The sequence below is a fragment of the Canis lupus genome, chromosome 5 (assembly GCF_048164855.1).
Source record: "Canis lupus baileyi chromosome 5, mCanLup2.hap1, whole genome shotgun sequence".
In the NCBI taxonomy this organism is placed as follows: Eukaryota; Metazoa; Chordata; class Mammalia; order Carnivora; family Canidae; genus Canis; species Canis lupus.
Window position 1 is genome coordinate 13,372,477 of NC_132842.1, and position 26,759 is coordinate 13,399,235.

The following is a 26,759-nucleotide window of genomic DNA, read 5'->3' on the forward strand; positions in this document are numbered from 1 at the left end:
GACCAGAGATTTACTTATCTTTGGTAGAAATGTCTTTTTTTTGTTACCTGCATCTTAACCTTTATAAATGAAATTCTAGGTAATTACTTCATCAAGTAAATTTTTCTATTTATTATCACTACCTAGTATACATATTTTTAAGATTTGAGGTTAGGAAAGAGGGTCTGTACGTGAACAAACTAGCTGACTAATAGATGATGAAGATTAAAGAGTGTATAGCTTGAAACGTAATAAAGAAACCTAATATAATGTAGCAAATACTGTTATGATGATATAAGTCCTAATTAAGTTGTCAGACAACGTTGGAGGACATAGATTCGTATATGTCTGTGTGCGTGTATATGTGTGGGTGCATCTGTTTCTGCTTATGTATGGTTTTTACTAAAACTTGTTGGTTGTAGACATTTAAGATATATTTATGTAGGCACATACATTTATAAATATACATAAATTATATAAGTTTAAAATCTTTGTTGTAAGTAGTTATTTTTTTGTTATAAGTAGTTATAATTCTTGTACATTCATTATTACTGCATTTGCTGTATTTTTATTTCTGTAGGACAATCCTATGAAAAATAAATTGATTACCATTCACTTATTTTTTGCTTTGTGGGTCATCAAATCTTTATTTCATCTTTTTTCCAAACTTTTAATATCAGACATTCCTGTAGAAGTCAAGAAATCGAAATGTGAAACCTCTGAAGTGGAAAAAAAGTAACTTAAATGAGGCTATACTAGATTTGGATATTATGTGTAATTTTTTGTAAATATGTAATTTGATAATGATTTTAATATTTTCTTCATTAGTAGTATACGCCTTGGATGTTTGATTCATAAGGTTGTCCCTTCAAGGATTTTCTTGGTAAACTTTCACTGCTATCTAGTTTTTGTGTTTACAAATTTTATAAGGTATAAACCTGAAGATTTTTTTCCAATGAGTGGATATGGAGTTAACAATAAAGAAGTCAAGAAATGAAAAGTGAAACCTCTGAAGTGGAAAAAAATACTTAAATGAGGCTGTACTAGATTTGGATATTATGTGTAATTTTTTTGTAAATATATAATTTGATATGATTTTAATATTTTCTTCATTAGTAGTATAGGCCTTGGATGTTTGATTCGTAAGATTGTCCCTTCAAGGATTTTCTTGGTAAACTTTCACTGCTATCTAGTTTTTGTGTTTACAGATTTTATAAGGTATAAACCTGAAGATTATTTTCCAATCAGTGGATATGGAGTTAACAATTTGTGTATTGTTTTTTTTTTTTTTTTTTTTTTAACAATTTGTGTATTGTTAACAGTACCTTGTCCGGTTTCATAAGCATGGTAGACTGAGAGATGTAGAGATGAATATGCAAAGACATTATTTGGTTTTATAAGAAAATTAATAATAGGTGTTGGCATATGATTTTTCTAATATTACTTTTCCTGAGATTACTCAAAGTATTTAGGGGAATGGAAAAGATTTAAATGGAGCTTGGCTATTGGTATCAAAAATGTGTTTCTTCAGCTTTGTCCTCTATGAAGAGTCTTATAAACACCTGTGGTAGAAATCACATAGTGTGTTTTAATATTGACAAAGCTGAATTGCTTTTAAAATGCACGTTATTGATTTGCTCATATTATATATTCTTGTAGGCTTACACATTAAAACGTTTTTTTCTAGTGAGTTACTAATCTTTAAAGTTTCTTTGCATTTAAAAAGATCTTGTTTATCTATAAAAATAGAAAGATATCTGTAAATTACTTTAAATATTAATAGTAATTTAATTTAATGTCCTATGTAGTCATTGACTTAAGTAAAGTTCTCATTCTGGCAGTTGCCACATCTTTCCTGTGACTTGCCTAATCCTGGGTATTCACGCTGACTTCACCAAGAGCCAGTTTGTATGGCGACTATTAGATTTTTATCCTTAAATGTTTAGATTTTACCTATTTTAAATGTGGTCAGTTCAAGCTAATACAACATCATGGTTTTAAGGCAACATGCATCATTTCTTTTGAGTAATTCTGTACGTAGTATTTAAAATAAACTATAATTAGTATAAAGTAGGCCGTATTTCATAAACTTTAAGACATCTGTAGTTTGCAGATCAGTACCATATTAATTTCCTAGCTGAATATAGAAAGGAGATAACTAGGAAAAAAAATTAAGCTTCCCTTATTAAGCTCTCCCACCATGAATAGAGGGAGAAATATAATGATATAAAATAGAGTAACATTTTTCATTACTTATTTCTTGTAGGAATCTCCAACTGCCTCAAAACCCTGCTTTCCTGAAAATGAATCTTCTCCCTCTTCACCAAAGCACCAAGATACAGTTAGTATGATAGCATATAGTATAATATAGTCCCATTATTTCAATCAGTTTCAGTAAATTAATTTTTCTCTCAATGTTTAAATATTTCTTGGGCTTCTAATAACTTCCGTTGGTTTTAAAGATAATAATCACAATTAAAATAGGTTTAAATTAAGAATGTAATCAGCTTTATAGACCTAAGAGCCCCTTTTTATGCAAAATATGGTATCTTCATGATTAATTTATATTGCCATATTTGCAAGTGACAAAATCATATTTGATCTTTAAAAAAATAAACGTAAAATCCCTGGAAAATACTATCAAATTATACTTTAATCTTTTCTCCTCAGGCCAACAGTCCAAAGGTAAGCAGTGTTTCCCTCCTCCTTCATGAGCACAGGCTCCACTCTTTTTCTGTGCTGTTAAATACAGTGCCCAGTCGATTACAGATGACTATGAGAGATATGGAACTCAACTTAGTTTGCTCTAAACTGAAAACTTCTCTTCAGAGACCTGGTTTAACTCAGGTGAAAGTTTGCTTGATCTGTGTATTTGTAATCCCTCCTATAATTGACTGGCTCTGCTATTCCCTTCAGTGGCTTTCCTTTTCTTTTAGAGTGAAGGCCAAAATTTTTAATGAGAACTCTGAGACATAGAGTGCTCTGACACTTGACTGCCTCTCCAGCCTCACCTCATATTCTTGTGTCCTCCTCTCCTTGGTTGTTTTCCTCCAGCTGCACAGAACTTCTTTCCTCAAAAGAGCCTGCCTTTCAGCTTGAGGTCTTGGCACATGTCATTCCTCTGCCCACTGAACCATTCTCTCCCACCTTTGCCTGTTTACTTCTGTTAATTCATTAGAGTTCAGTTCAGATTTTGCTTCCTCAGAGAATTTTATTCGAATCTTCTAGATTTGGTCAGATTTCTCTGTAATACTCTTTATAGCATTTAATTATGTTGCTTGGTTATATTAAATAGAATAACACTTTTCGTTTTTTTATTTCCTGTAGAAACCTTAAACCCTCTATTTGTGTCTGTCTTCCCTAATAGACAAAGAAAAGTTTCGTTAGAGCAGGAATAGAGTAATCACAGTACCTACTGTGTACCATATATTAGCTGTTCAGTACTTCTGATTTTTTTAGAGGCAAAGGTTTCCACAGATGTTTTTTTATTTTTCTAACTCTTTGCCCATTCCCTAACTGAATCAGATCTTTTATGGTTCATACCACATATTGTACACATTTCCTTCTGACATTGCTCAGGTGGTTCCCCCGCCTACAACATCCGTGGCTTTTCCATACTTAAAGTTAGAAAAGCTTTTAAGACTGGCTTAAGGGGCCTTGCCGGACTAATGTTAGCCTAATAATGATCTTTTCTTTTTTTCCTGAATTTCCAAGTCACTTATCCAGTAGTGTGAACGTTACCTCATGTACCCCTCATTTCCCTACTGAGATTTTAAATAAACTCCTACTAAAGGATACATAGTGACTACTTTTCTTTTTTGTCTTTTGCATTATTTAACACTGTCCTGGGTGCATAAGTATTAAATATAAAAAGTGGCGGTGTTGAGAATTATTGTATGAATCTAAGGTGTTACTACAGTACTGTCTTACCAGTACATTTAGAAAAGAGCAGAAATCTTTGTAATTTATTCTAAATAGAGGTAATATATAATTGCCAAAGAGACTATAAATTATTTACATGTTGGTAAAAAGGAACCTCTAGGTTAGCTTAGAGACATGAAGTTGCAAATGTTTCACATGGAGTTAAAAGGACAGTTTGCAAATTATCTCCTAAACCATTTTACCCCTCCCAAACCAAACATTAGTTTGACAGCAAACTGGACCATTCTGGACTCACGATACCCCCTGCTGGCCCCCACAAGGAACTGCCTCATCAGTATTTTTCTCTTTCATTCTTTTGTCTTGGAATGAAAGTTGAAATAGCTTTGTGAATTCTACCTGAGTCCATTCTTTTTCACCTAAATATAGAGCTCTCCTTTCCCACTCCAGAGGGCACCTCTTCCATGCCGCCTTGCCTCTCCCTGTGGAGGCTTTTGCCCTCCTTGGCTTTTCCATCTCTTGCTCCTCTGTTCCCTCTTCTCAACTTGAGCTATTTCCACTGAATCTCACCCATGTTTCTCCCTCTTACCCAGTTCATACAGGGAGATGTCTTCCCTCTGTGAGTTAAAATCTGGTTCGTATGAAGGCTTGCTAGTAAGAAAAAGGAAGCTACAAATTTAGGAACAAAAATAACACTGTAATCAGTGTTAGCTACCTGGTGTCATCTTAAAATCTTGCAGATTGCCCACCTACCTCTTCAGTCTCTTCTGTATTATTTTTATTAAAAGCTTTATTGAAATGTAATTCATATTGAAATGTAATTCAGATGTACAACTTACTGACTTAGTGTACAGTTACATGGTTGTTTTAATATATTCAGATACATCAGATAGCCATCATCACAGTCAATTTTAGAATATTTTCATCTCAGGAAGAAACCACATTTGGTACCACCCCTCTAGCTCCATGTCTCACCAAGCTCTGAATGACCAGGACTCTACTTTGTGTCTCACTAGATTTGAGTATTTGGGACATTTTGTAAGAATAGAATCCTATAGGGACCCCTGGGTGGCTCAGCGGTTGAGTGTCTGCCTTTGGCTCAGGTCATGATCCTGGGGTCCTGGGATCGAGTCCCACATCGGGCTTCCCACAGAGAGCTTGCTTCTCCCTCTGCCTGTGACTCTGCGTCTGTCTCTCTCATGAATAAATAAATAAAAATCTTTAAGATATAAAAATTTAAAAAACAGAATCCTATAATATTGGTCTTTTTTGATAGACTTTATGCACTTAGCATGATGTTTTCATGTAATCTAATCAAACCAGATTTAAAATTCCATTTCTTAATATTAAACATGTTCATTTTTTTCTTGTTTCATTTCCAATTTTCAGATACATTATTGTTATTTTTTGTGGCCCCTTCAAATCCTTTTTTTGAAATAGCCAGCATATACTTTTTAAAAAGATCAGTGTTCTGTTTCTGTACAAGTTCAGTGTAGGTTAAATAGGATTTTATGGCTGATCTAAGAAAAAAGCTGTTTGTACAAGTGTGTCTATGACTGATGAGCATTTTTTTAAATTTTTTATTTAAATTCCAATTAACATACAGTTCAATATTAGTTTCAGGTGCACAATATGGTGATTCAGTACTCTTCCACACATATCCTGGTGCTCATCACAGCAAGTACACTTCATAATCCCCATCACCTAGTTGACCCATCTCCCCATCTGCCTCTCCTCTGGGAATCATCAGTTTGTTCTCTATAGTTAAGAGACCATTTCTTAGTTTTGCATCTCTCTCTCTCTCTCTCTCTCTCTCTCCCCCCCTCTCTCTTTCCCCCTTTGTTTTATTCTGTTAAACTGCATATATGAGTGAAATCATATGCTATTTGTCTTTCTCTGATTTATTTTGCTTAGCATAATACTCTCTAGCTCCATCCATGTCATTGCAAATAACAAGATTTCATTATTTTTTTTATGACTGAGTAATACTCCAGATAAATGTGCATATTAAAGTTTCCAATCACTGAATGCTGAATAAAATTTTAGAATATATAATTTGGAAATGAGTTTCTGACCCTGTATTTCCAATTATGGCACTAAAATGCATTGGAGAAAAGAATGGTTCAATACTTTCTTTAGCAAAAGCATTAGTGGACATTTTTGCTCTTTTTTTTTTTCCCTCATTGAATAATACTTTCTAAAGCCTTTAAAAAAAAAAAACATGACTTAAACATCTAATTTTTTAAAGCTCTAGTTCTTTAAAATAAATACCTTTTTTTTTTTGGAGGAGAGGGAGAATGAGAAAGAGGGAGGGGCATCGGGAAAGGGCGAGAGAGAATCTGAAGCAGGCTCCACACTCAGTGCATAATTCGATGCAGGGCTTGATCAATCCCTGAAATCAAGAGTTGGATGCTTAACCAACTGAGCCACCCTGGTACCCCTAAAATATTTTTTTTATTGAGGTGCAATTCATATAACAGAAAATTAGTCGTTAACCATTTTAGAGTATACATTTAAATGGCATACAGTATATTTACAATGTGTGCAGCAATCACTTCTGCCTGATTTCAGAACATTTTCATTACCTCAAAGGGCAACCCACACCTGTTAAGCATTCACTCATTTATTTCCCCATCACCTTTTCCTCTTCCCTGGCAACTACTAGTTTGTATTCCCTCCCTATCAACTTCCTGTTCTGGAAGTTCCATTACCCTGGTTCTTCTTCAACTACTAGATCACTGTGCCAAGTTATTTAACTTTGTATTAAAAAAAACCTTATAATTGCATGATTAACCAAAGATAAGGATTTTGATGGGTTGTATTGATTTTGGTATATAATAATTGTTAGCCAAATTGGAAATGCCTGTTTTACTAAATGAATACGTTGGAAATTCTGGAGCCTACACAGGCACCTGGGTGGCTCATTTAGATAAGCATCTGACTGTTGATCTCAGCTTAGGTCTTAAGTTCCAGCCTCATGTGGGGCTCCATGCTTTAAAATAAAAAATAAAAAAATTCTGGAGCCTGCAAAGTGATTATGAGCCTGTGGAAATTTTCTCAGATTACTTAATAGAACAAACATTGTCTTGTTTTCCTTCCTTATTAGGATAGGATAATTTAAGTACAGTCATTTCAATTAAAATTTAAGCATATTTTGCCAGTCCTTATTAAAACATTTCTGCTATTTTCAATATGAACTTTCCTTTGGAGTATCAACTATATTTAGACTAAGAAATACTATGTGTGAATATGGGCATTTTTTTTGCAAGATTTATCAAAATATTTTTATGGATTTTTTTTAATGACCACAAAAACATCGGTTATTTTTGAATCCTATTAAGTAGTGAAAGTACACCAAATAGTATGTTCAAAATCTGTCTAAATTTTTCCTCCAAATCTTTCACCTGTATAGCCAAACCTTTTTTATTCATCTGCCTACTCAGCACTTTTATATCAAATTCAGAAACATCAGTGTTTATTTTTAAAGATTTTATTTATTTATTCATGAGAGACAGAGAGAGAGAGAGAGAGAGAGAGAGAGAGAGAGGGGCAGAGACACAGGCAGAGGGAGAAGCAGGCTCCATGCAGGGAGCCTGATGTGGGACTTGATCCCAGGTCTCCAGGATTACGCTCTGGGCCGAAGGCAGGCGCTAAACCACTGAGCCACCTGGGCTTCCCAACATCAGTGTTTAAAAGTTAAAGCTTTATTTTGTCTATCACCAGCCTTCTTTTATATTCCTTTCATGCAATAGTACTGCTAATTTGTTGACTAATTACAACAGATATATATTGTGAACATCAAGTACATGCTGTAGGCACTGGTTGTATGGTCCTGTGGACAGCCCAGTGAAGTAAGCAGTGAATAATAACAGCATGCTGTATACATTGGTCATACGGTCCTGTGGACAGCCCAGTGAAATAGATTGTGAATAAAAGATATGTAGTTGTCCTTTGCATTAAGTGCAATGACAGGAACAATCTGGGGGCAGTGGTAGATAATGGAGGGGTAGAAGTGCTCCTACCTGAGAGTGGTCTGGGAAAGCTCCTCTAAACCAGTGTCATTGAAACTGAGATATCGCCATCTAGCCAATTGTTGAAGCTTAGGAGTTTTCCTTGGATCTTCCTTCTCTGACCCTCCTCCTGTCCATGCCTGTCAGTTCTGTCTTTTGAGTCTCTCAAATTTGGCCCCTTGTCACTTTCTCACTGTCGCTGCCCTAGCTCCATCTCCTGTGCTAATTACTAGAATGTGTTCTGCTCAGTTCCTGTTTCAACACCCTTTCTCACTTCATTTATCGCACTCCCTTTTTTCCTTGCTGCTTCACCTCACCTAGTACTTCGAGGGAAATGAAGGGCCCTCAAATACGAAATGCTCTTTCGTTTCACTTCTGTACCTTTATACTTTGTTGTTTTCATCTCCTGCTGTCACCATCTAGCTAATTCCTTAGCTCAGGGATCTCCAGGAAGCCTTTTCTTCACTCCCTCTCTCCATACCTTTCTCATCACACTTACCCATGTTGCATGCTAAATATTTTTGTATTTGTAAATTTTGGATGTGGCAAATTTTATTCTTATTTTATGTTCAAATTAGAGTGCTTAATACTTAGAGCATTAGTCCTTGGGTCTTAATCCCTAAGAATTTCATGAGCATTCTGGACCCTTGAACAGTGTCTAGACTATCCACACACAATTTTGTACCAGTTTCAATTCATCCATTGACTCAGGTAAGAATCCCTAATACAGAATCTCTGTCTCATCCTCAAGCTTCTGTGCTCTGTCACTATTGCTTCCCTTCTACTTTTCTTCCCTTGTTCCACTTGTGCCTCAGTTCTTTTGTCCTGTACAATTCCAGCTTTGGCATTTTTACAGATGTGATTTCGACTCTGGTCTTCTGATTCCTGCTCCCCAGCTCACATAAGCAATGCCATCCTCTCAGATTAATGTTTTACTTAGTTCTTGTATCTTTGAATGTTTTTTTTTTTTTTTTTCCTTCCTGCTTCTGAGAGTAAATTGGAAATGTTCTTACTTAGGATCTTGTGCATACTTATCACTGTGTGATGTTTTTGTTAGGCAATAGAGAGCTCTTAGAAGTATCAGACTTAGAAGTATCAGTGTATCTAAGGAGATCCAGCCTATGCTTTTCAAAAAAATTACAGTAAAATTTCATATGACTACTTCCCAAGTTCCGTATACCACAAATGAACCAATATTAATACTCTGTCAGCTTTGTCTATAGGTGAGAAGTTTTATCAGGCTAGGCAAAACTTTCAAACATTATATTTTATTTTTATTTTTAAAATTTTTTTAAAAGATTTTATTTATTCATGAGAGACACAGAGAGAGAGAGGCAGAGACATAGACATAGGCAGAGGGAGAGGGAGAAAACAGGCTCCATGCTGGAACCCCGATGTGGGACTCGATCCCAGGACTCCAGGATCACGCCCTGAGCCAAAGGCAGATGCTCAACCGCTGAGCCACCCCAGGCCTCCCTCAAACATTATATTTTAAACATTATTAGTACCCCAAATTAGTTAATCTCCCTTTCAAGAAAGATGTGTCTTTTTCTAATGGAAGTACATTGAGAAAATAGCTGAGATATGATGAAATAGAAATAAATTCTGAATTGGGAATATTTTTTCTATGTTTTTGTATATTTCAGTTGAAGTAACATTGCTCTGTCATGCCCTTAAAGTGCTTACTAATATTGATGATTGCTATAGACACCAACTCATTGTCTTTAAATTCAGTTGAGTTTAATGCAATGAGAAGCTAAAGCAATGAGAAAGTGCTTCCTTCCTTCCATCTGGAGGAATTTTAAGATGACTATTAACTTGAGCAAAGTGGCTTTTACCTTCATGGGGTTTGGTGATAAAGCTTTGCCACTGTTTTTGCATCAGCTAACTAATATATCTGTATTTTTCCAGAGCCCCAATTCATCATCTGAGAATATGTTTAGTGAAGTACATACTGAGTTTTTTAATGCCACCTTAAGGCCAGTACTATGCATAGTAACATTTACTTTTGAGTAATGTATTAATACAGTTACTGCATTTGTTCTGGCTAGTTATTTTTACATTTTGACAAAGCAGGTTAATATCTTAAATAATTTTCAAACTGTATTGCTGAAAAACCCCCAGCAAAGTAAATAATTCCTTTTTGAGGTATTCATCATTATAGCATTAGATAACTTTCTTTGAACAGGAAGTCATAAATCATTCTTCCAGTGCTGACCGGTGGTGTTTGTGTGGAAATCTAATTTGATAGCAAAGTGCCTTATGGCTGCCAGGACTTAAGAAGAGGAAAGGTTTAATTGTAAAATTACTGAAAATAACTATACAGAAGTATTAGGAAATTGTATTCCTAATGTACTTTACTTTAGAAGTAAGCATATTACATACTGACTAATCTTTTTAAGCTAATTTTTAGAGTACCAGATCAGTTTGACTCAATCATATGTAAAAATTGGACCTCATTGTCTATATGAATTATGTATAAATGATATTACTCTGTTCCATAGGGTCAAGAAAAATATGGATTATTAAATGTAACAAAAATTACTGAAAATGGGAAAAAAGTTCGGTAAGTACAAAAATCACTAATGTTCTGACATGTTTTATTTGATTGAAATAAAAATTATGAATATAGTTATATTCTAGTAGAAATGATAAAAAGGTTTCAAATAATGTATTTTCTAATATGTACGTAGGATTGTCATGAAATGTATGACTGAGCCACCCATGTGCCCCTGAAAAAAATTTTTTAAATAAAGCTAATGCTTTCTCAGAATCCTCTGCTTTACCACCTCTGAATTTAATATTATCTTAAAAAATGTGTCAACACAAAGATTGTGTTGCATTTTGGACTCCTTACCTATACACGATTTTTTAGCATCTTGTAAATGATTCGGAAAATACTGGTTCAATAAGTTTGCTGACTCTTCAAATGTTGACATATCTTATAATATCAAAGAATTAACAGATCAGGGCAGCCCGGGTGGCTCAGCGGTTTAGTGCCGCCTTCAGCCCAGGGCCTGATCCTGGAGACCAGGGATCGAGTCCCACATCAGGCTCCCTGCAATGGAGCCTGCTTCTCCCTCTGCCTGTGTCTCTGTGTCTCTCTCTCTCTCTTTCTCTCTCTCTCTCTCATTCATAAATAAATAAAATCTTAAGAAGAATTAACAGATCAGTAACATCATCAGAAAAGTCATTAGATATTGGAAAATTGTCAACCTCACAGTGGCAGATATGCTAGGTTTTCCAAAATTCTGCTTTCCCTTTGAAAGCTTCAATTTTTTTGTCAACAAATACTGTCCTTTAAATGACAGACTCACTTCATTTATTTTTGAGATAATATCTACCTGCCAAATACTCAGCTGTAAATAACCATAGTGTGACCATCGGTCATTTTTATTTTCCAGGAAAAAAAATGTGACTAATTCTGTTCGTAACTCCATTACATGAGTGCTTCAGTCTTTGGGGCAACTATTGTTAATTCAGTATTCAAATATCCAATATTCTTTGGTATAATTACTAGTTCTACAGTTTTTCTAGTTTTGAAAACTAAATTCAAAAAGTTTATTTAAAGTGGAAATATATTGATTTTACTATTTTTTCAGAGGAGGGAGTTAGTAGATACTCTCTATAGAAATAGAAGATTGAGTATAAAATAAACTTCCAAATAAAAATAAATCCCTTCTTGGGACACCTGGGTGGCTCAGTGGTTGAGCGTCTGCCTTCGGCTCAGGATGTGATCCTGGGATCCAGGATCAAGTCCCACATCAGGCTTCTTGTGGGAGTCTGCTTCTCCCTCTGCCTGTGTCTCTGCCTCTCTCTCTCTCTCTCTCTCTCTCTCTCTCTCTCTCTCTGTGTGTGTGTGTGTGTGTGTGTGTGTGTGTGTGTGTGTCTCATAATAAATAAATCTTTTAGACACTCATCCACTGAGCCACCCAGGTGTCCCAAGAATAGGGATCTTAGACTGTTCACTTCAGGGGGAAAAGCATTAAGTGCCATAAGATGGGGACTTAAAATGGTAAAAACTGTGGATAAATCTACAATAAAGATCTAATCATTAGGAATAGCCATTCACCAAATAAGTAGCAGTAACAACCATAAGTAAAATCAATAGGAAATAAAAGGAAAAATAGAAACTCAATAGAAGTAAACTTAATTTCACTTTTAATCCATGAAGTTCAAGTATACATAAAATAATAAGATAGGTCTAATTGATATTAAATTCTACATTCTGAAAATAGAGAATAAACCTTTTGAGTGCCTTTAGAGTTTTCAAAAACTGTCGGTATGTTTGGCAGTAAAGGTAGGCCTTAATAAATTTGTAGTAGACATATTTGACATTCATTTTAGCCTGACAATCAATTGAATTCCCTTATAAAGTAATTATTGGTTGTCTCTGGAATGTGGATTGAAGGAGAAGAAATGGGGAACCTTCATCTTTATACATTTTTATATTTAGAGTTTTGATATATATGTGTTGATTTTGTAATTTATGACAATAAAAAAAACCCTCATCTTAGTAACCCCAGTGATCAGTGAGTATGTAATTTATTGTACCTAGTATCTACTGGTTGTACCTAGTGTCTACCACTTACCTAGTGTAGCCTTATTAGGGGAAGGGAGATAGCCAAGAAACATAAAATAATTTGTATCTATAAAGAATTAGGTGAAGGATCCCTGGGTGGCGCAGCGGGTTTAGTGCCTACCTTTGGCCCAGGGCGCGATCCTGGAGACCCGGGATCGAATCCCACTTCGGGCTCCTGGTGCATGGAGCCTGCTTCTCCCTCTGCCTGTGTCTCTGCCTCTCTCTCTTTCTGTGTGTGTGACTATCATAAATTTAAAAAAAAAAAAATTTTTTTTAAAATTAGGTGAGGTGAACATGTTTGCTTAGTTTTTTTTTTTTTGTTTGTTTGCTTAGTTTTTAATCATGAATAATTCTTGCCAGATACAGAGTTCAAGTAATGCTACTTCAAAATAAATTGGTACCTTTGATTGTCAATGTGCTGGATTGCTATGTGGACATAATTATGTATATAATTATTCTAATAATATATCTCTATTAGCTTCATTTGGTTGGGGGCCTTGATGGTCAGTTTGGAACCATAAAATGAATGTAATTCTGTTAGCATTATGTCCTCAGTAAAAACAGTGAGAATGTCAATAATGAATGTAAATCGTGGACAACATTGATAACTAGGTTATATGTAATTTTTCAGTTTGGTTGGAAAAACTGAATAGCAGAGCTTTAGTTGGTTGTCTTTATAATTACAGAAAGAACTGGTTGTCTTCTTGGGCCGTGTTACAAGGTTCCTCTTTACTCTTCACCAAAACTCAAGGAAGCAGCACAAGTTGGGTAAGTATTTCTTCTCTTTGTTGGATTTACAAATTTAAATTATGTGGATAGTCGTGCACCTAAATTTTGTGAAGTATTTCAGAGTTCTAGCCACAGGTGGTGTGCAAATAAAAGTAAAGTTTATAAAAGACGTGTTTTGACTTGTAACCAAAGAGGAGGGCTAATCAGAAATCTGATTAGTTGTATTAATAAAATCAACAGTCTGTTTTATCTATTGAACTGAAAGGTGGGCTTACTACTTGGACATTCTAGAACAAAATATCTCTCTTAATTCAGCTCCAGGATATTACAAGTTTCCCCTGCTGTCCGAAAGCATAGTGCTTCTATGAACCCTTGTAAATTACCATTAATTTATATGGAAAAATTTTTGAGCATTCTAAACAGCCCCTCCCCCCACAAAAAAATCTCTTTGGGGCTTTTCTGATACCTTAGGATATATCTCCCTACTGGATGTACAAAGGAGCAAAAATACAGATGCTCACACAGTCAAAACTATGGTACATTGATGCTAACTAACATGCAAGAGTGTGGTTTCCTGAGAAGGAGCTTGGCAGGCCACTTTGGTGGCTCAGGGTGCGAGCTGTCTTCATAATTGTTCACTGCACAACAAACATTGAACACTCTTCTCACTTTTACCTTTTTTTATTTTTATTTTTAAAATTTTTTTTACTGGAGATCAATTTGCCAACATATAGCATATCACCCAGTGCTCATCCCATCAAGTGCCCCCTTCAGTGCCCGTCACCCAGTCACCCCAACCCCCCTCGCGCTTCCCTTTCTACTACCCCTTTTTCGTTTCCCAGAGTTAGGAGTCTCATGTTCTGCCACCATTTTTACCTTTTTTAATAAAAGTAAAAACGACTCATATTAGTTTTGGTTAGCAAAACAGGTACTAATGTATGTCTTTTGTGAAAGCAAAGTGGTGTAATGTGAACTTTCAAAAAGCAGGGGACACCTATAAAGCTTTCTTGTGCTTGTGAATTAGCTGATTCAGATATTTAGTCAGAAAATAAGCAGAAATATATCAAGCCCCACCTTGAACTGTGATCTGATCTTTGGATACTAACCAGTGATTCAGGTGTACATGTCTATATATAAGGTCAGCCAGCTTTTAGAAGAATAAATGTCCCATTACTTGTGGGATTTTTTTTTTTTTTAAGATTTTATCCATTTATTCATGAGAGACATGGAGAGGGAGAGAGAGGCAGAGATAGAGGCAGAGGGAGAAGCAGGCTCCATGCAGGGAGCGCAATGTGGGACTCGATCCCCGGACTCCAGGATCACACCCTGGGCCAAAAGCAGGCGCTAAACCTCTGAGCCAGGCAGGGATTCCTACTTGTGGGATTTGGAAGTGTTTTATATATCTCAGTGTTTACTATTGTTACTCTTCAGTTAGTTTGTAATACAAATACTATAAAAATTACAATTTGTGACATATAATAGCTACACTTTTTGAATGTTTACTATGTATCAGGTACTGTATCAGGGCAGAAGTTTATCATCCCCTCTATCCCTTTTATAGTTGAGAAAATGAGGTATAAAACAGTTAAGAATCTTGCTGAAGGTTGTATACTTAGCTAGTAAGTGGCAGATCTAGGTGGCAGTTGTCTCCAGAGTCTATGCTCTAGATATTTCCAAAAATTTTTGTAATTAAGTTTGAAAGGTCAGTGCTTAAATAAAATTTTAAATGAAATCAATCTAATGTCTTTAGTCTGCTTTATTTCGTACCTTAGCCAATATTTTCTTACATTTACTGAATGTCTTTAAAATTAGCAGGACCTATGGACCTTATATTTGATGAAAAAGAAATCCATTTTTAAAATTCAAGCAGATTCTACTCATCTATGTTTATAATGCAGCCATTTAACAATCTTCAGAACCAGAAATGTCACAGAGCATGTTTGTCCACAAATACTTTTGGTATGGCAACCCCAAAATCTTCTTGATTGGGACTAAAATGAACATTCTAGATACTTTTTCTGTTTGCCTTACCACTCCTTTGATTTGCTTCATTGTTTAGTCAATACAGTGGAACTGACCTGTGATATACTTTCCATATTTAAAGATTGAAATTTTAGTTTCACTTACCTTAAAGTAAATTGATAATTATGTGTTTCTCCTTTTTTTCCCCCTGAGGTAAAGCATGTGGTACTTTTTGTTTGTGTTACTGCATTTCTACAGGGTTATGCAATTATTTCTTCTTCCTACTTATGGCTCAACTTTTATTTGAAATTGAGTGTAGGAAATGAATTAAGAGGAATGGAGAAGCAGAGATTAATAAGTAATCTTTTAAAAAGCTGGATAATGGTCATTTTTTTGTAATTTCTGATGCTTAAAGAGCAGAGGTTGTGGTATATACCAATAAAAGAGCATTGTGGTAAGAGGCATCATTTAGGTAGGCAGACTTGCATGCTTTTAAAAGAAAACAAAAAACTTCTTTTTAAAATAAAAATTTTCAGTGAGTACATCAGTGTGTGATTGTTAGTACCTAAGGCTGGTTGCATTTTATTTAAGGTTTTTCTCTTGAAGATCTTACATAATTCAGAACTCATAATTAAATCTAATCTTGACAAATCCTGTGAGGTATTTCTGTTTGTCAGCTAAAGTTGTGTCACTGTGTTACCATGTGGCAATAGCGGAAGCATAGTTTAAAATTCACTGAGCTAGCCAATTTTGAAATTGCAGATTTCTTAATGAATTTTAATTATAGGGATTTGCTATTTGAATTTTTGTCCTTAAATGAAATTTTACTAACATATTATGAATAATACAGTATATTATCATTTCAGATTAGTATAATTAAATAAAAATACTCCTACTGTATTTATAGTCTCAATAAAAACTAAACAGTTGTGACAAGTGATAACATGCTTGGTTGTGCAGTCAATTCTTAATTTTTGTTTTATGGCAAATTTAAAGATGACTGTCTTGCTTTATCTTTTTGTATGTAACACCTATGAAAGGATTGAAAACTAAATGGTCTAAATAAAAGCAAGTAAGATTATTCACATAGGTGTGAAAATGTGTATAATGTATTTTGGCATTATACAACATTCATAAATATTAAAAATTGGTAATTATGTAAGAGGCTTCTTAATTCTGTTAATGCAACTGTTAAAAAGGAATTGAAAACAACAACAACAACAACACCATAGTTTTGTTTCTATACTCAGCCACCAAGTAGATTTGTTGTAGGTAAAATGTATCCTGTTTGTATAATGAAATCACACCTTACCTGAGGATGAGATTCTAAGGCTAGTATATAAGCCAAAAAGACAAAAATCAGCTATAGTGAAAATTACCCTTGAGTATCTCCTTAGGAAGGTGGTATTAGTAGAAGTTGGTCTGTAGCAGAGCCAGTTTTTGCCTTTGAGGTTGGAAGAGATTGCTTTTCCTCCAGTTGAATTTGATGATGTATGTTATCGTTGTTGTTGTTTGGTTTATGTTAAGGGGCCACGTTACAGACGTTTGATTCTTTAAAAATTAGTTTTCACACTTAGTGCAAAAACCTATACCTAGATCCACTTGAAGAAAGATCAGATTCACATCTTTTGCTCACTCCAGAGCATATACTCATTGACTAAAGGCTGAGTAAAGTCACCCACACTGTTTGAAGTTGTTTTTTGTTTTTGTTTTTACATAATTTGCACTTTGTATTTAGTTTTGGTTCTATGGATAGTTAATGTTGAGTAAACAGAATATACATATGCAGTACGCAACTCCACTATATAAGATAAATTTTACGTGGATGCTGTTGATCATCGAGTGAGCCTTCCTTTCTCCTTTAGGCTGGACACATTCCAGTGTTTTCTGTACAATATTACACTGGATTGTGATATCAGTAGCCTAAATTATAGATTATACATGCTTTTTTCTTACTTCATTTCACCTAGTTGGTGCAACAGACATAAAAGCCTGTTTTGTTCTAGGCATTGTGTTAAGTTTTCCAATTTAGAAGTAAGTAACAGTCTTTGTCTTCGTGGCTTCTACTGTAATGGGGAAGACCAAGAAGGGCACAGTGACAATATGACATGACCTTGTGCTCCCTTTCAGATACCATTCATCATATTCTGGATTGTTAACAAAAATCACCCCACATATATCACTAATTTTTTGAATTTACTTAGACATTCTTTTAAATTTCTAAAATTTGTCTCTTTTGGGGCTAGATAATTGTGTCATAGGGGCTCTCCTATAAATGGTATGGTATTTAGCAGAAGACAGTAGCATCTCCACCTCCAGTTGTGACAACTACATGTATATCTCTAGACATTGTCAGGTGTCACCTAGATTGCCTGTGGTTGAGAACCACTGCCCTAGAGGAAGGGGAATGTAGGGGCCACTCCCAAGAGAGGACTTAAGAAAAGGATACCGGAGGACATTGCCTGGCAGGTCACAAGGAGGAAGTTCAGGGATTTCTGAGGAGAGGGCTGAACAAGGTGGCAGTGGGCCAGAGGTACGATGTATTTAGTACTCCTCAGGTCTTCTATTGTAAGACCTGACCTATCTAAGACAAGTCTGTTTAATGTAATCAAAAACATTCACCTTAAAAATAAAACATGATTTATGTAGTAAGAGAGTTAGAAAATATTCTGAGATATAAATGCTAGGGCCTTTACAAAAATATTTGGAGGTTAAACTTTGTGTTGTGTCTGCTTGTAGAATTGTATTTTCGTTGTAATTTGTTCCATATGCTTTTCTCATGTGTCATTTTGCCATTGTGCATTATTATGACATCATTTTCTTCCCTTTCTCCATCAACTCATTCTGCCAACAGGGCTTAGTCCCTGAGCTCTTGCTTTTGCTGCTTTTTTCTTGGAAAAATTCTGTCAGTCATTGGCCTGCATATGTGAAATCTGACCCTGTTTCAGCTGTCACTGTATGTGTTCTTGTTGCATGCCCTTTGCTACAATAATTTCATTTTCTTTGCCCCAGATATATGGAGGGATGTATGATAACATGGGACTAGAGTTTGTAAAAGGACAAATAACAAACACAAAATTTTGCCAACCATATTGAATGCATTTTTACCAGCATTCCATGCCTGGTCATTGTATTTGGTTGCTTTGTCATACTTGGTTAGTTATTTGTATCTTAGGCAAACCATTTCAAAGCATGTGATGACCAGTTAAGTACATTGATTTATCATGCGACTAATTGTGCACATTTAAGTTTTATAACTTTTGAGATATACCATTTACTTAGGATGTTATCTTTGCCTTGTTGTAGCTATATGGTTAATTAAATGTCTTTTAAATGACAAAAGGTACTTAAGACCGAGACTATAGAATAGTTAAAATTTTTGTGATTGTTATTATGATTCCACTAATAAACATTTCATATAATACCTAAACTTTGTTTTGATTCCACTAATAAGTTGAATATAATTTCCTAAATACTGTTTTGTTATAACAAGTGCATTGTTTAAGTCCATGTTGCTAGCTGAAAAGATGAAGTCAACCCATTTATATATTTATTTTTTTAATAATAAATTTATTTTTTATTGGGGTTCAATTTGCCAACATACAGAATAATACCCAGTGCTCATCCTGTCAAGTGCCCCCCTCAGTGCCCGTCACCCATTCACCCCCACCCCCCACCCTCCAGCCCTTCCACCACCCCTAGTTCGTTTCCCAGAGTTAGGAGTCTCTCATGTTCTGTCTCCCTTTCTGATATTTCCTACCCATTTCTTCTCCCTTCCCTTCTATTCCCTTTCACTATTATTTATATTCCCCAAATGAATGAGAACATATAATGTTTGTCCTTCTCCGATTGACTTATTTCACTCAGCATAATACCCTCCAGTTCCATCCATGTCGAAGCAAATGGTGGGTATTTGTCATTTCTAATGGCTGAGTAATATTCCATTGTATACATAGACCACATCTCCTTTATCCATTCATCTTTCGATGGACACTGAGGCTCCTTCCACAGTTTGGCTATTGTGGACATAGCTGCTAGAAACATCGGGGTGCAGGTGTCCCGGCATTTCATTGCATCTGTATCTTTAGGGTAAATCCCCAACAGTAAAATTGCTGGGTCATAGGGCAGATCTATTTTTAACTCTTTGAGGAACCTCCACACAGTTTTCCAGAGTGGCTGCACCATTTCACATTCCCACCAACAGTGTAAGAGGGTTCCCCTTTTCTCCACATCCTCTCCAACATTTGTGGTTTCCTGCCTTGTTAATTTTTCCCATTCTCACTGGTTCAACCCATTTATTAAATGTGAAGTTACTGAGTAGTTACTGACATTATGAATAGTGCATAAAATATCACCAGGTTGTTGGATAAGTTCTATTTCCAATGACAAACATAATTTGACTAGAAAATACTTTAAGAAATGAAATTTCCTGTAACAGATCTTTGACCTTAAGATTACAATTCATTAGCCCTTAAGGATTTTAAAACCTATAAACCTTTCAGTAAATAGGAGTGCTATTTTCTATTCTTAGTTAACAGACTAAGCAAAAATTTAACTTAATGAAGGCAAGATGGAGTGTAAGTCTATATTTAACATGAATTTTCTGCTACTTACTAATCTTTTCCTTATCAGGTTAACAAAATATAATAGCTAGCTAAGTGCTTTTTCTTTTCAAACCACCCTTGTCAGCTGTCTTCCTATTCTTTTCACAGTACCCTATTAAGTTGCTGAGGCTTTATAGCATCTGGCTCTAGTTATAATTTCTAACAAAGGCTGAATGAAAGAATATGGGGCTTAGAGTTTTCTGTTTTTACAGGTTACTGTTGTGGACAGCATAAATAGTCGATAAGGAAATAACTCTTGAAAGCACAGAATCAGGTTTAGAGAATGTTTATTAGGTGGAAAAGCACTTGATATCTTCCAGATATTTTTTATATGTATGTAAGAATATTGCCTTACCTTTTTGAACACATCATTTTACCTAGTCATATTGTCTAGGATTAATTCCAAGAAATGGAATTGCTAAAGCCAAATGATACACGTGTTTGTAAATTTGCAAATACAGTGTTACCAATTTTCCCTTTCTAGGCATTGTTCCAGTTTATACTCCACTTGCATATGAAGGCCTGTTATTCTATGAAAAACATAGTTTTTCATCTAACTTCTGGAATTTTTTTTCCTACACTGATGGGTGCAAAAAGATTTTAGTGTAGCTTTATTTTATATTTTTCTTATGAAGATGGAAGTTGAGCCATTTTATTTCCTTTTCTATGAATGATATATTTATGTATTAGAGACGTTTCAATTTTAAAGTAGGAATTGCTATTTTATGATAAAGACAAAAATTTGAGGTAATCACCTATTTGGTTTATTGTTAATAATGTAAAATTGGTCTTAATTATTTCTGTTTCTGATGAACATCACAAAGATTTTCCCTTTTTTTCTAAAATGAAGTTTGGGAGCAATCAATCCAAGCCAGAGTTCACAGTGGACCTTAAGGGGGCGACGGTAGAGATGGCTTCGAAGGATAAATCCAGTAAAAAGAATGTGTTTGAGGTAATACGTTTGTTTTCTAAGTATAATTCACATTCTTTTTTTTTTCTTATAAAGATTTTATTTATTCATGAGAGACACACAGAGGCAGAGACATAGGCAGGGGGAAAAACAGGCTCCCAATGCGGCACTCGATCCCAAGACCCTGGGATCATGACCTGAGCCAAAGGCAGACGCTTAACCAGTGAGCCACCCAGGTGCCCCCAAATTCTTAACCATAGTAATTGGATGTTCTTTTTTTTGAGTTCTTTTGAGCTGTATTTCAATGTGACCGATTAGGACAAAGTTAAGTCAGTTTATAGTATCATAATTTAAGGTTAAAAAAAAAACTGGCATAAAGAGCTGGCTTCATTTGTGTAAATCATTGGATTTTAGATTATAGATCACAAGTATTTGTTCCACAGCCTTGCCTTTCCCCTACCAATGGTAAAAAGGGTGTGGTTTCCTTTATCTACCAAATCTAATGTTGAAAAATAAATTGAAATCTTTCCATTTGGTCATTAAAAATCTCTCCCAGTAGGGGTGCCTGGGTGGCTCAGTCCATTAAGTGTCTGCCTTTGGCTGAGGTCATGATCTCCAGGGTCCAGTGTTCAAGTCCCATGTCAGGCTCCCTGCTCAGAGTGGGGAGTCTGTTTCTCCCTCTTCCTTGGCCCCCTCCCTGCTTGTTCTCTCTCTCTCTTTCTTTCTCATTCTCTCTCAAATAAGTAACCCTCCCCTAGTAATATATGATTCTGTATCAGTTATTTATTACTGCATATCAGACCATTTCAGGATTTAGTAGCTTAGGAAAAGAACAGTTGTGTTTGTTCAGTTTGGCCTATGCTGAACTGAGTGATCCTTCTGATCTCAATGTGGGACCATTCATGAGGCTTTTAGCCCTTCAGTGGCTTACCTGCACCTGGTTGGTCTAGTTCACATGTCTGGTGTCGGTGCCAGCAGTATGCTAGGGCTCCTTTCTTATAAGATCTCTCACTCTCAAGGAGGCTACCTCTGGCTTCTTCACATTGGCAGTGTCAAGGTTCCAGGAGGGTGAGGGTGAAAACTATACTTCCGCTTAGATTTAGAAGTCACACATCAGTGTATTCCATTGGTTAAAGCAAGTCAGAAAGCCAGCTGAGTTTTCGGGGTTGTGGGGAACTAGATAGAGCCCACCTGTTGATGAAGGCATAGTAAAAGTTGCATTACATTACAGAAGGTTGTGTATAGAGATTGGAAGAATTTTTCAGACTGTCTTTGCAAGCAGTCTTCCAGATCCCAGCCTGCCTTTATAGCCTCATGTGTCAGCCCTATCCTGTCTTATTAATGCAGTTGCTGTTTTCCAAGTGAAACCTAGGTTTTCCTGCTCCTGTGATTTTTACTCTTTATTAGTACTGACCCATGGCAGTCTCTTCTTGTCAGGTGTTAACCTATCTTCCAAGACCCATCATAAATGCTCCCACAACACTGATAATTCTTTTTAATTTCTGCTTTTAAAATAGTATTTAATGTAGTGTACCTTAGGTTATCATCTGTTGTAAATTATCCCACTAGATGATGATTTTTTTTTTTTTTAAGCAGAGAGACTATATTTTCCTTATCTTTAAGAAAGAACTCCTAACAGAGTATCTTATATGCAGTGAATATTCAGTATTGGTTGACTGGCTTGACCCACTCTCTTGAAAGAACTACAAGAAAGGAAATCAGTGTTTCCTGATTTAGCCTTACAGTTTCAATAAGTGATTTCAGAGTGAAAACAAATCTATGGTTGAATAAGTTAGGCAGTGGTACAGATGTTTTTCTTTCCTTAGAAAATCAGAGCACCCTGGGATGTCAAAGCCCTGAGACTTTTTGAAGGAAAGAATCTTGTTAAATGTTATTCAGAATTTCCCAAATTAATATAGAACTGGTTTGAAAAAAAATTTTTTTTTGAAGAATACCTCTTTTAAACATTACTTCAGGAACTATGTTTGAGGCATATGTCTCAGAATGTTGTTTGGGTACATTGCCATATGTTCCTCGAGGAAAAAAATAAACAGTTACCAGACAGAAATTAGGAGGAATGCTTTCTCCTAACACCTGAAAATATTTCCTCAATCAAGTGTAAGTAACTTTGAACCAAAGAGATTATACATAAATTGGTTGCTGCCTTCATGTAGAATAATACATAATGTCCTGAATTCATGATTTTGACACAATTTATTACTGCTTTTGCCCAGAAGTGACATAACATTTATCGTCTGTGCCTTCTCTTTGTACTAAGCCATTATATTTATTTGCCTATTAAGTAGGAAATAATGAAAGCTTAACTCTTTCATATATTTTTTTCTACATTTATTTTTTAACTGGAGAGAGAAAAACATTCCTCAGATTTACATAAAAATATAGATTTTATTTCTTTACAAGTGGATTTTGTTTCAATTCTAGTCGAAAATGCATAGCTTTGGTACTTGAACTCATTTTTTTTTAATGTTTATTTATTTATGATAGTCACAGACAGAGAAAGAGAGAGAGGCAGAGACACAGGCAGAGGGAGAAGCAGGCTCCATGCACCGGAAGCCCGATGTGGGATTCGATCCCGGGTCTCCAGGATCGCGCCCTGGGCCAAAGGCAGGCGCCAAACCCCTGCGCCACCCAGGGATCCCTTGAACTCATTTTTTTAATGATACAGTATACTAGATTTCAGCAAGTTTTATGGCATTTGTGTGATGGAATATGGGAATCTAAATTATTAGATTTTCATTGAGAATTTTTTGTGAGAAAAATGTCATGTTTTATAAAGCAATTCCTCTGGGATTATTTTATATTAAAATAAAAGATATTCCATTGCTGTGCATTAACCTTTAGTCACTTACTATATGGCATCTAGTCTTCTGCTGGTCCGTGGACTTTTGCTTAAATATATTCATTTATTTGGGGGCTCCTGGCTGGCACAGTTAGTGGATTGTGTGAATCTGGATCTTGGGATTGTGAGTTCAAACCCCACATTAGGTGTTAGAGATTACCTTAAAGTAAAAATACAATCTTAAAAAATAGATATATTTTTCATTTACTTGGTTGAAAGCACTAACCGTATTCTTTTCCTCCCCCCACCCCCTTTTCTCTAAAGCTGAAAACCCGTCAAGGAACAGAACTGCTAATTCAGTCTGATAATGACACTGTTATTAATGATTGGTTTAAAGTTCTTAGTAGTACTATCAATAATCAGGTATGTGTTTGACTTAGGTAAATTTTTTCACTTCAAGGCTACTTTTCTTTTCTGCTTTCTAATTGGTTATTGCATATCTAGTTTCCAGTTGATTTGTGATAAAATACTTTTTTAATATGTATTTTGATGAGAGATAGGAAAGTCAATGGTAGTTTAGCAGATCCTTGGGGCTGGTGATTGATTTAACATTCTCAATTATATATTATTGGCTACTAGTGGATTTTAAGTAATTTTCACATGAGATTCAAAAAGAAGTAGTTCGAGAAGACGGACAAACCATTCTTAGATATAGTATATATTCAGTGACCAATGAGTTGGGAATAGTACTATTTGGTGAAGACAGGTCCTACCTAGGTAAAGGTATGAAGTGAATGAAGCTGTAGCCTCTTCATGAGCACTTTTTCTTTCCTCATGACACCTCTAGCTACTGCTGGAGGTGTTTTAGTTCTCCCCCATCCCCCAAAAAGGGAGGTAGGTGTTCAGTACCCTTGTGTTCCTGGTATATTTCCTCGTGTGTGTGTGTGTGTGTGTGTGTGTGTGTGTATAGTAGGTACATAATATGTTACATAATGTATGTTGTGTGTGTGTGTGTGTGTGTGTGTGTGTGTATAAACAACCAAAAAGAATCTCAAATTTATATTCTGCAGCTGTGTTAGAGCAAGAAGAAACAGGGGCTATATATTTTTGGACTATATTCTTACCTTCTCAGTGTATGGGGACATGGCTTCTCATTAAGGGTCATATGTCATGGACAAAAAGGAAAGTGAATACTTATGGGAGTGTGTTATGGTTTTAAACTAAACAAACCATATCTGGGGGCATCACAATGCCAGATTTCAGGTGGTACTACAAAGCTGTGGTCATCAAGACAGTGTGGTACTGGCACAAAAACAGACACATAGATCATTGGAACAGAATAGAGAACCCAGAAGTGGACCCTCAACTTTATGGTCAACTAATATTTGATAAAGGAGGAAAGACTATCCATTGGAAAAAAGACAGTCTCTTCAATAAATGGTGCTGGGAAAATTGGACATCCACATGCAGAAGAATGAAACTAGACCACTCTCTTTCACCATACACAAAGATAAACTCAAAATGGATGAAAGATCTAAGTCTTTTTTTTTTTTAATTTTTTATTTATTTATGATAGTCACAGAGAGAGAGAGAGAGAGAGGCAGAGACACAGGCAGAGAGAGAAGCAGGCTCCATGCACCAGGAGCCTGACGTGGGATTCGATCCCGGGTCTCCAGGATCACGCCCTGGGCCAAAGGCAGGCACTAAACTGCTGCGCCACCCAGGGATTGTGAGACAACATTCCATCAAAATCCTGGAGAAGAACACAGGCAACACCCTTTTTGAACTCGGCCACAGTAACTTCTTGCAAGATACATCCACGAAGGCAAAAGAAACAAAAGCAAAAATGAACTGTTGGGACTTCATCAAGATAAGAAGCTTTTGCACAGCAAAGGATACAGTCAACAAAACTCAAAGACAACCTACAGAATGGGAGAAGATATTTGCAAATGACGTATCAGATAAAGGGCTAGTTTCCAAGATCTATAAAGAACTTATTAAACTCAACAGCAAAGAAACAAACAATCCAATCATGAAATGGGCAAAAGACATGAACAGAAATCTCACAGAGGAAGACATAGACATGGCCAACATGCATATGAGAAAATGCTCCGCATCACTTGCCATCAGGGAAATACAAATCAAAACCACAATGAGATACCACCTCGCACCAGTCAGAATGGGGCAAATTAACAAGGCAGGAAACCACAAATGTTGGAGAGGATGCGGAGAAAAGGGAACCCTCTTACACTGTTGGTGGGAATGTGAACTGGTGCAGCCACTCTGGAAAACTGTGTGGAGGTTCCTCAAAGAGTTAAAAATAGATCTGCCCTACGACCCAGCAATTGCACTATTGGGGATTTACCTCAAAGATACAGATGCAATGAAACGCCGGGACACCTGCACCCTGATGTTTCTAGCAGCAATGGCCAAATAGCCAAACATTGGAAGGAGCCTCGGTGTCCATCGAAAGATGAGTGGATAAAGAAGATGTGGTTTATGTATACAATGGAATATTACTCAGCCATTAGAAACAACAAATACCCACCATTTGCTTCAACGTGGATGGAACTGGAGGGTATTATGCTGAGTGAAGTAAGTCAGTCAGAGAGGGACAAACATTATACATTCTCATTCATTTGGGGAATATAAATAATAGTGAAAGGGAATAGAAGGGAAAGGAGAAGAAATGAGTGGGAAATATCAGAAAGGGAGACCGAACATGAGAGACTCCTAACTCTGGGAAAGGAACTAGGGGTGGTGGAAGGGGAGGAGGGCAGGGGGTGGGGGTGAATGGGTGACGGGCACTGGGGAGGGGCACTTGACAGGATGAGCACTGGGTGTTATTCTGTATGTTGGTAAATTGAACACCAATAAAAAAATTTATTAAAAAATAAAAAAAAAATAAAAGCTACATTGTAAAAAATTTAAAAAAATAAACTGAACAGACTGAAAGAAAAGTTGGGAATCATACGCTTTAGTAGAGATTGAGCCGTCTTTCAGAGACTGTAGGTGAAGCCTCTTTACTAATAAGATTTGTGACTCTTACTGAGGTATCATATGGGTTTCATTTTTTCACTTATAAAATAGAGATGTTGGATTTGATTGTTTCTAAGTACCCTTTTAAGCTCCAAAATTTTTATGATGCACTCAATTGAAAACAACCAGATTTGCAATCTTCTAACTCTTCCTCCTTTTTCACCCCTTCTACCCACCTATATAAATACTCTTCTTTTGCAGTTTGTAATATTGTATATTTCTGAATCTTGTCTTTTCCTTTCCATTTATTCTTGAAACCACTATC

The 26,759-nt window shown here is 35.8% G+C and overlaps 1 protein-coding gene across 27 annotated transcripts in view; it reads left to right on the plus strand.

Moving 5' to 3' along the window:
• The window catches only part of ARHGAP12 (Rho GTPase activating protein 12), a 154,430-nt gene that overhangs the window by 89,540 nt on the left and 38,131 nt on the right, over positions 1-26,759 (plus strand). For 21 of the 27 annotated variants that reach the window (XR_012030865.1, XR_012030866.1, XM_072825473.1 and 18 more), the window contains 5 exons: positions 2,246-2,320; positions 10,373-10,434; positions 13,137-13,218; positions 20,596-20,697; positions 23,780-23,878. Coding sequence is in view for 25 of the 27 variants with exons in the window: in XM_072825473.1 (XP_072681574.1) it covers positions 2,246-2,320; positions 10,373-10,434; positions 13,137-13,218; positions 20,596-20,697; positions 23,780-23,878 (420 nt within the window). In the remaining 2 variants the exon portion in view is untranslated. The remainder of the gene's footprint in view (positions 1-2,245; positions 2,321-10,372; positions 10,435-13,136; positions 13,219-20,595; positions 20,698-23,779; positions 23,879-26,759) is intronic. The other 6 variants (XM_072825470.1, XM_072825484.1, XM_072825471.1 and 3 more) reach the window with 2 other exon arrangements.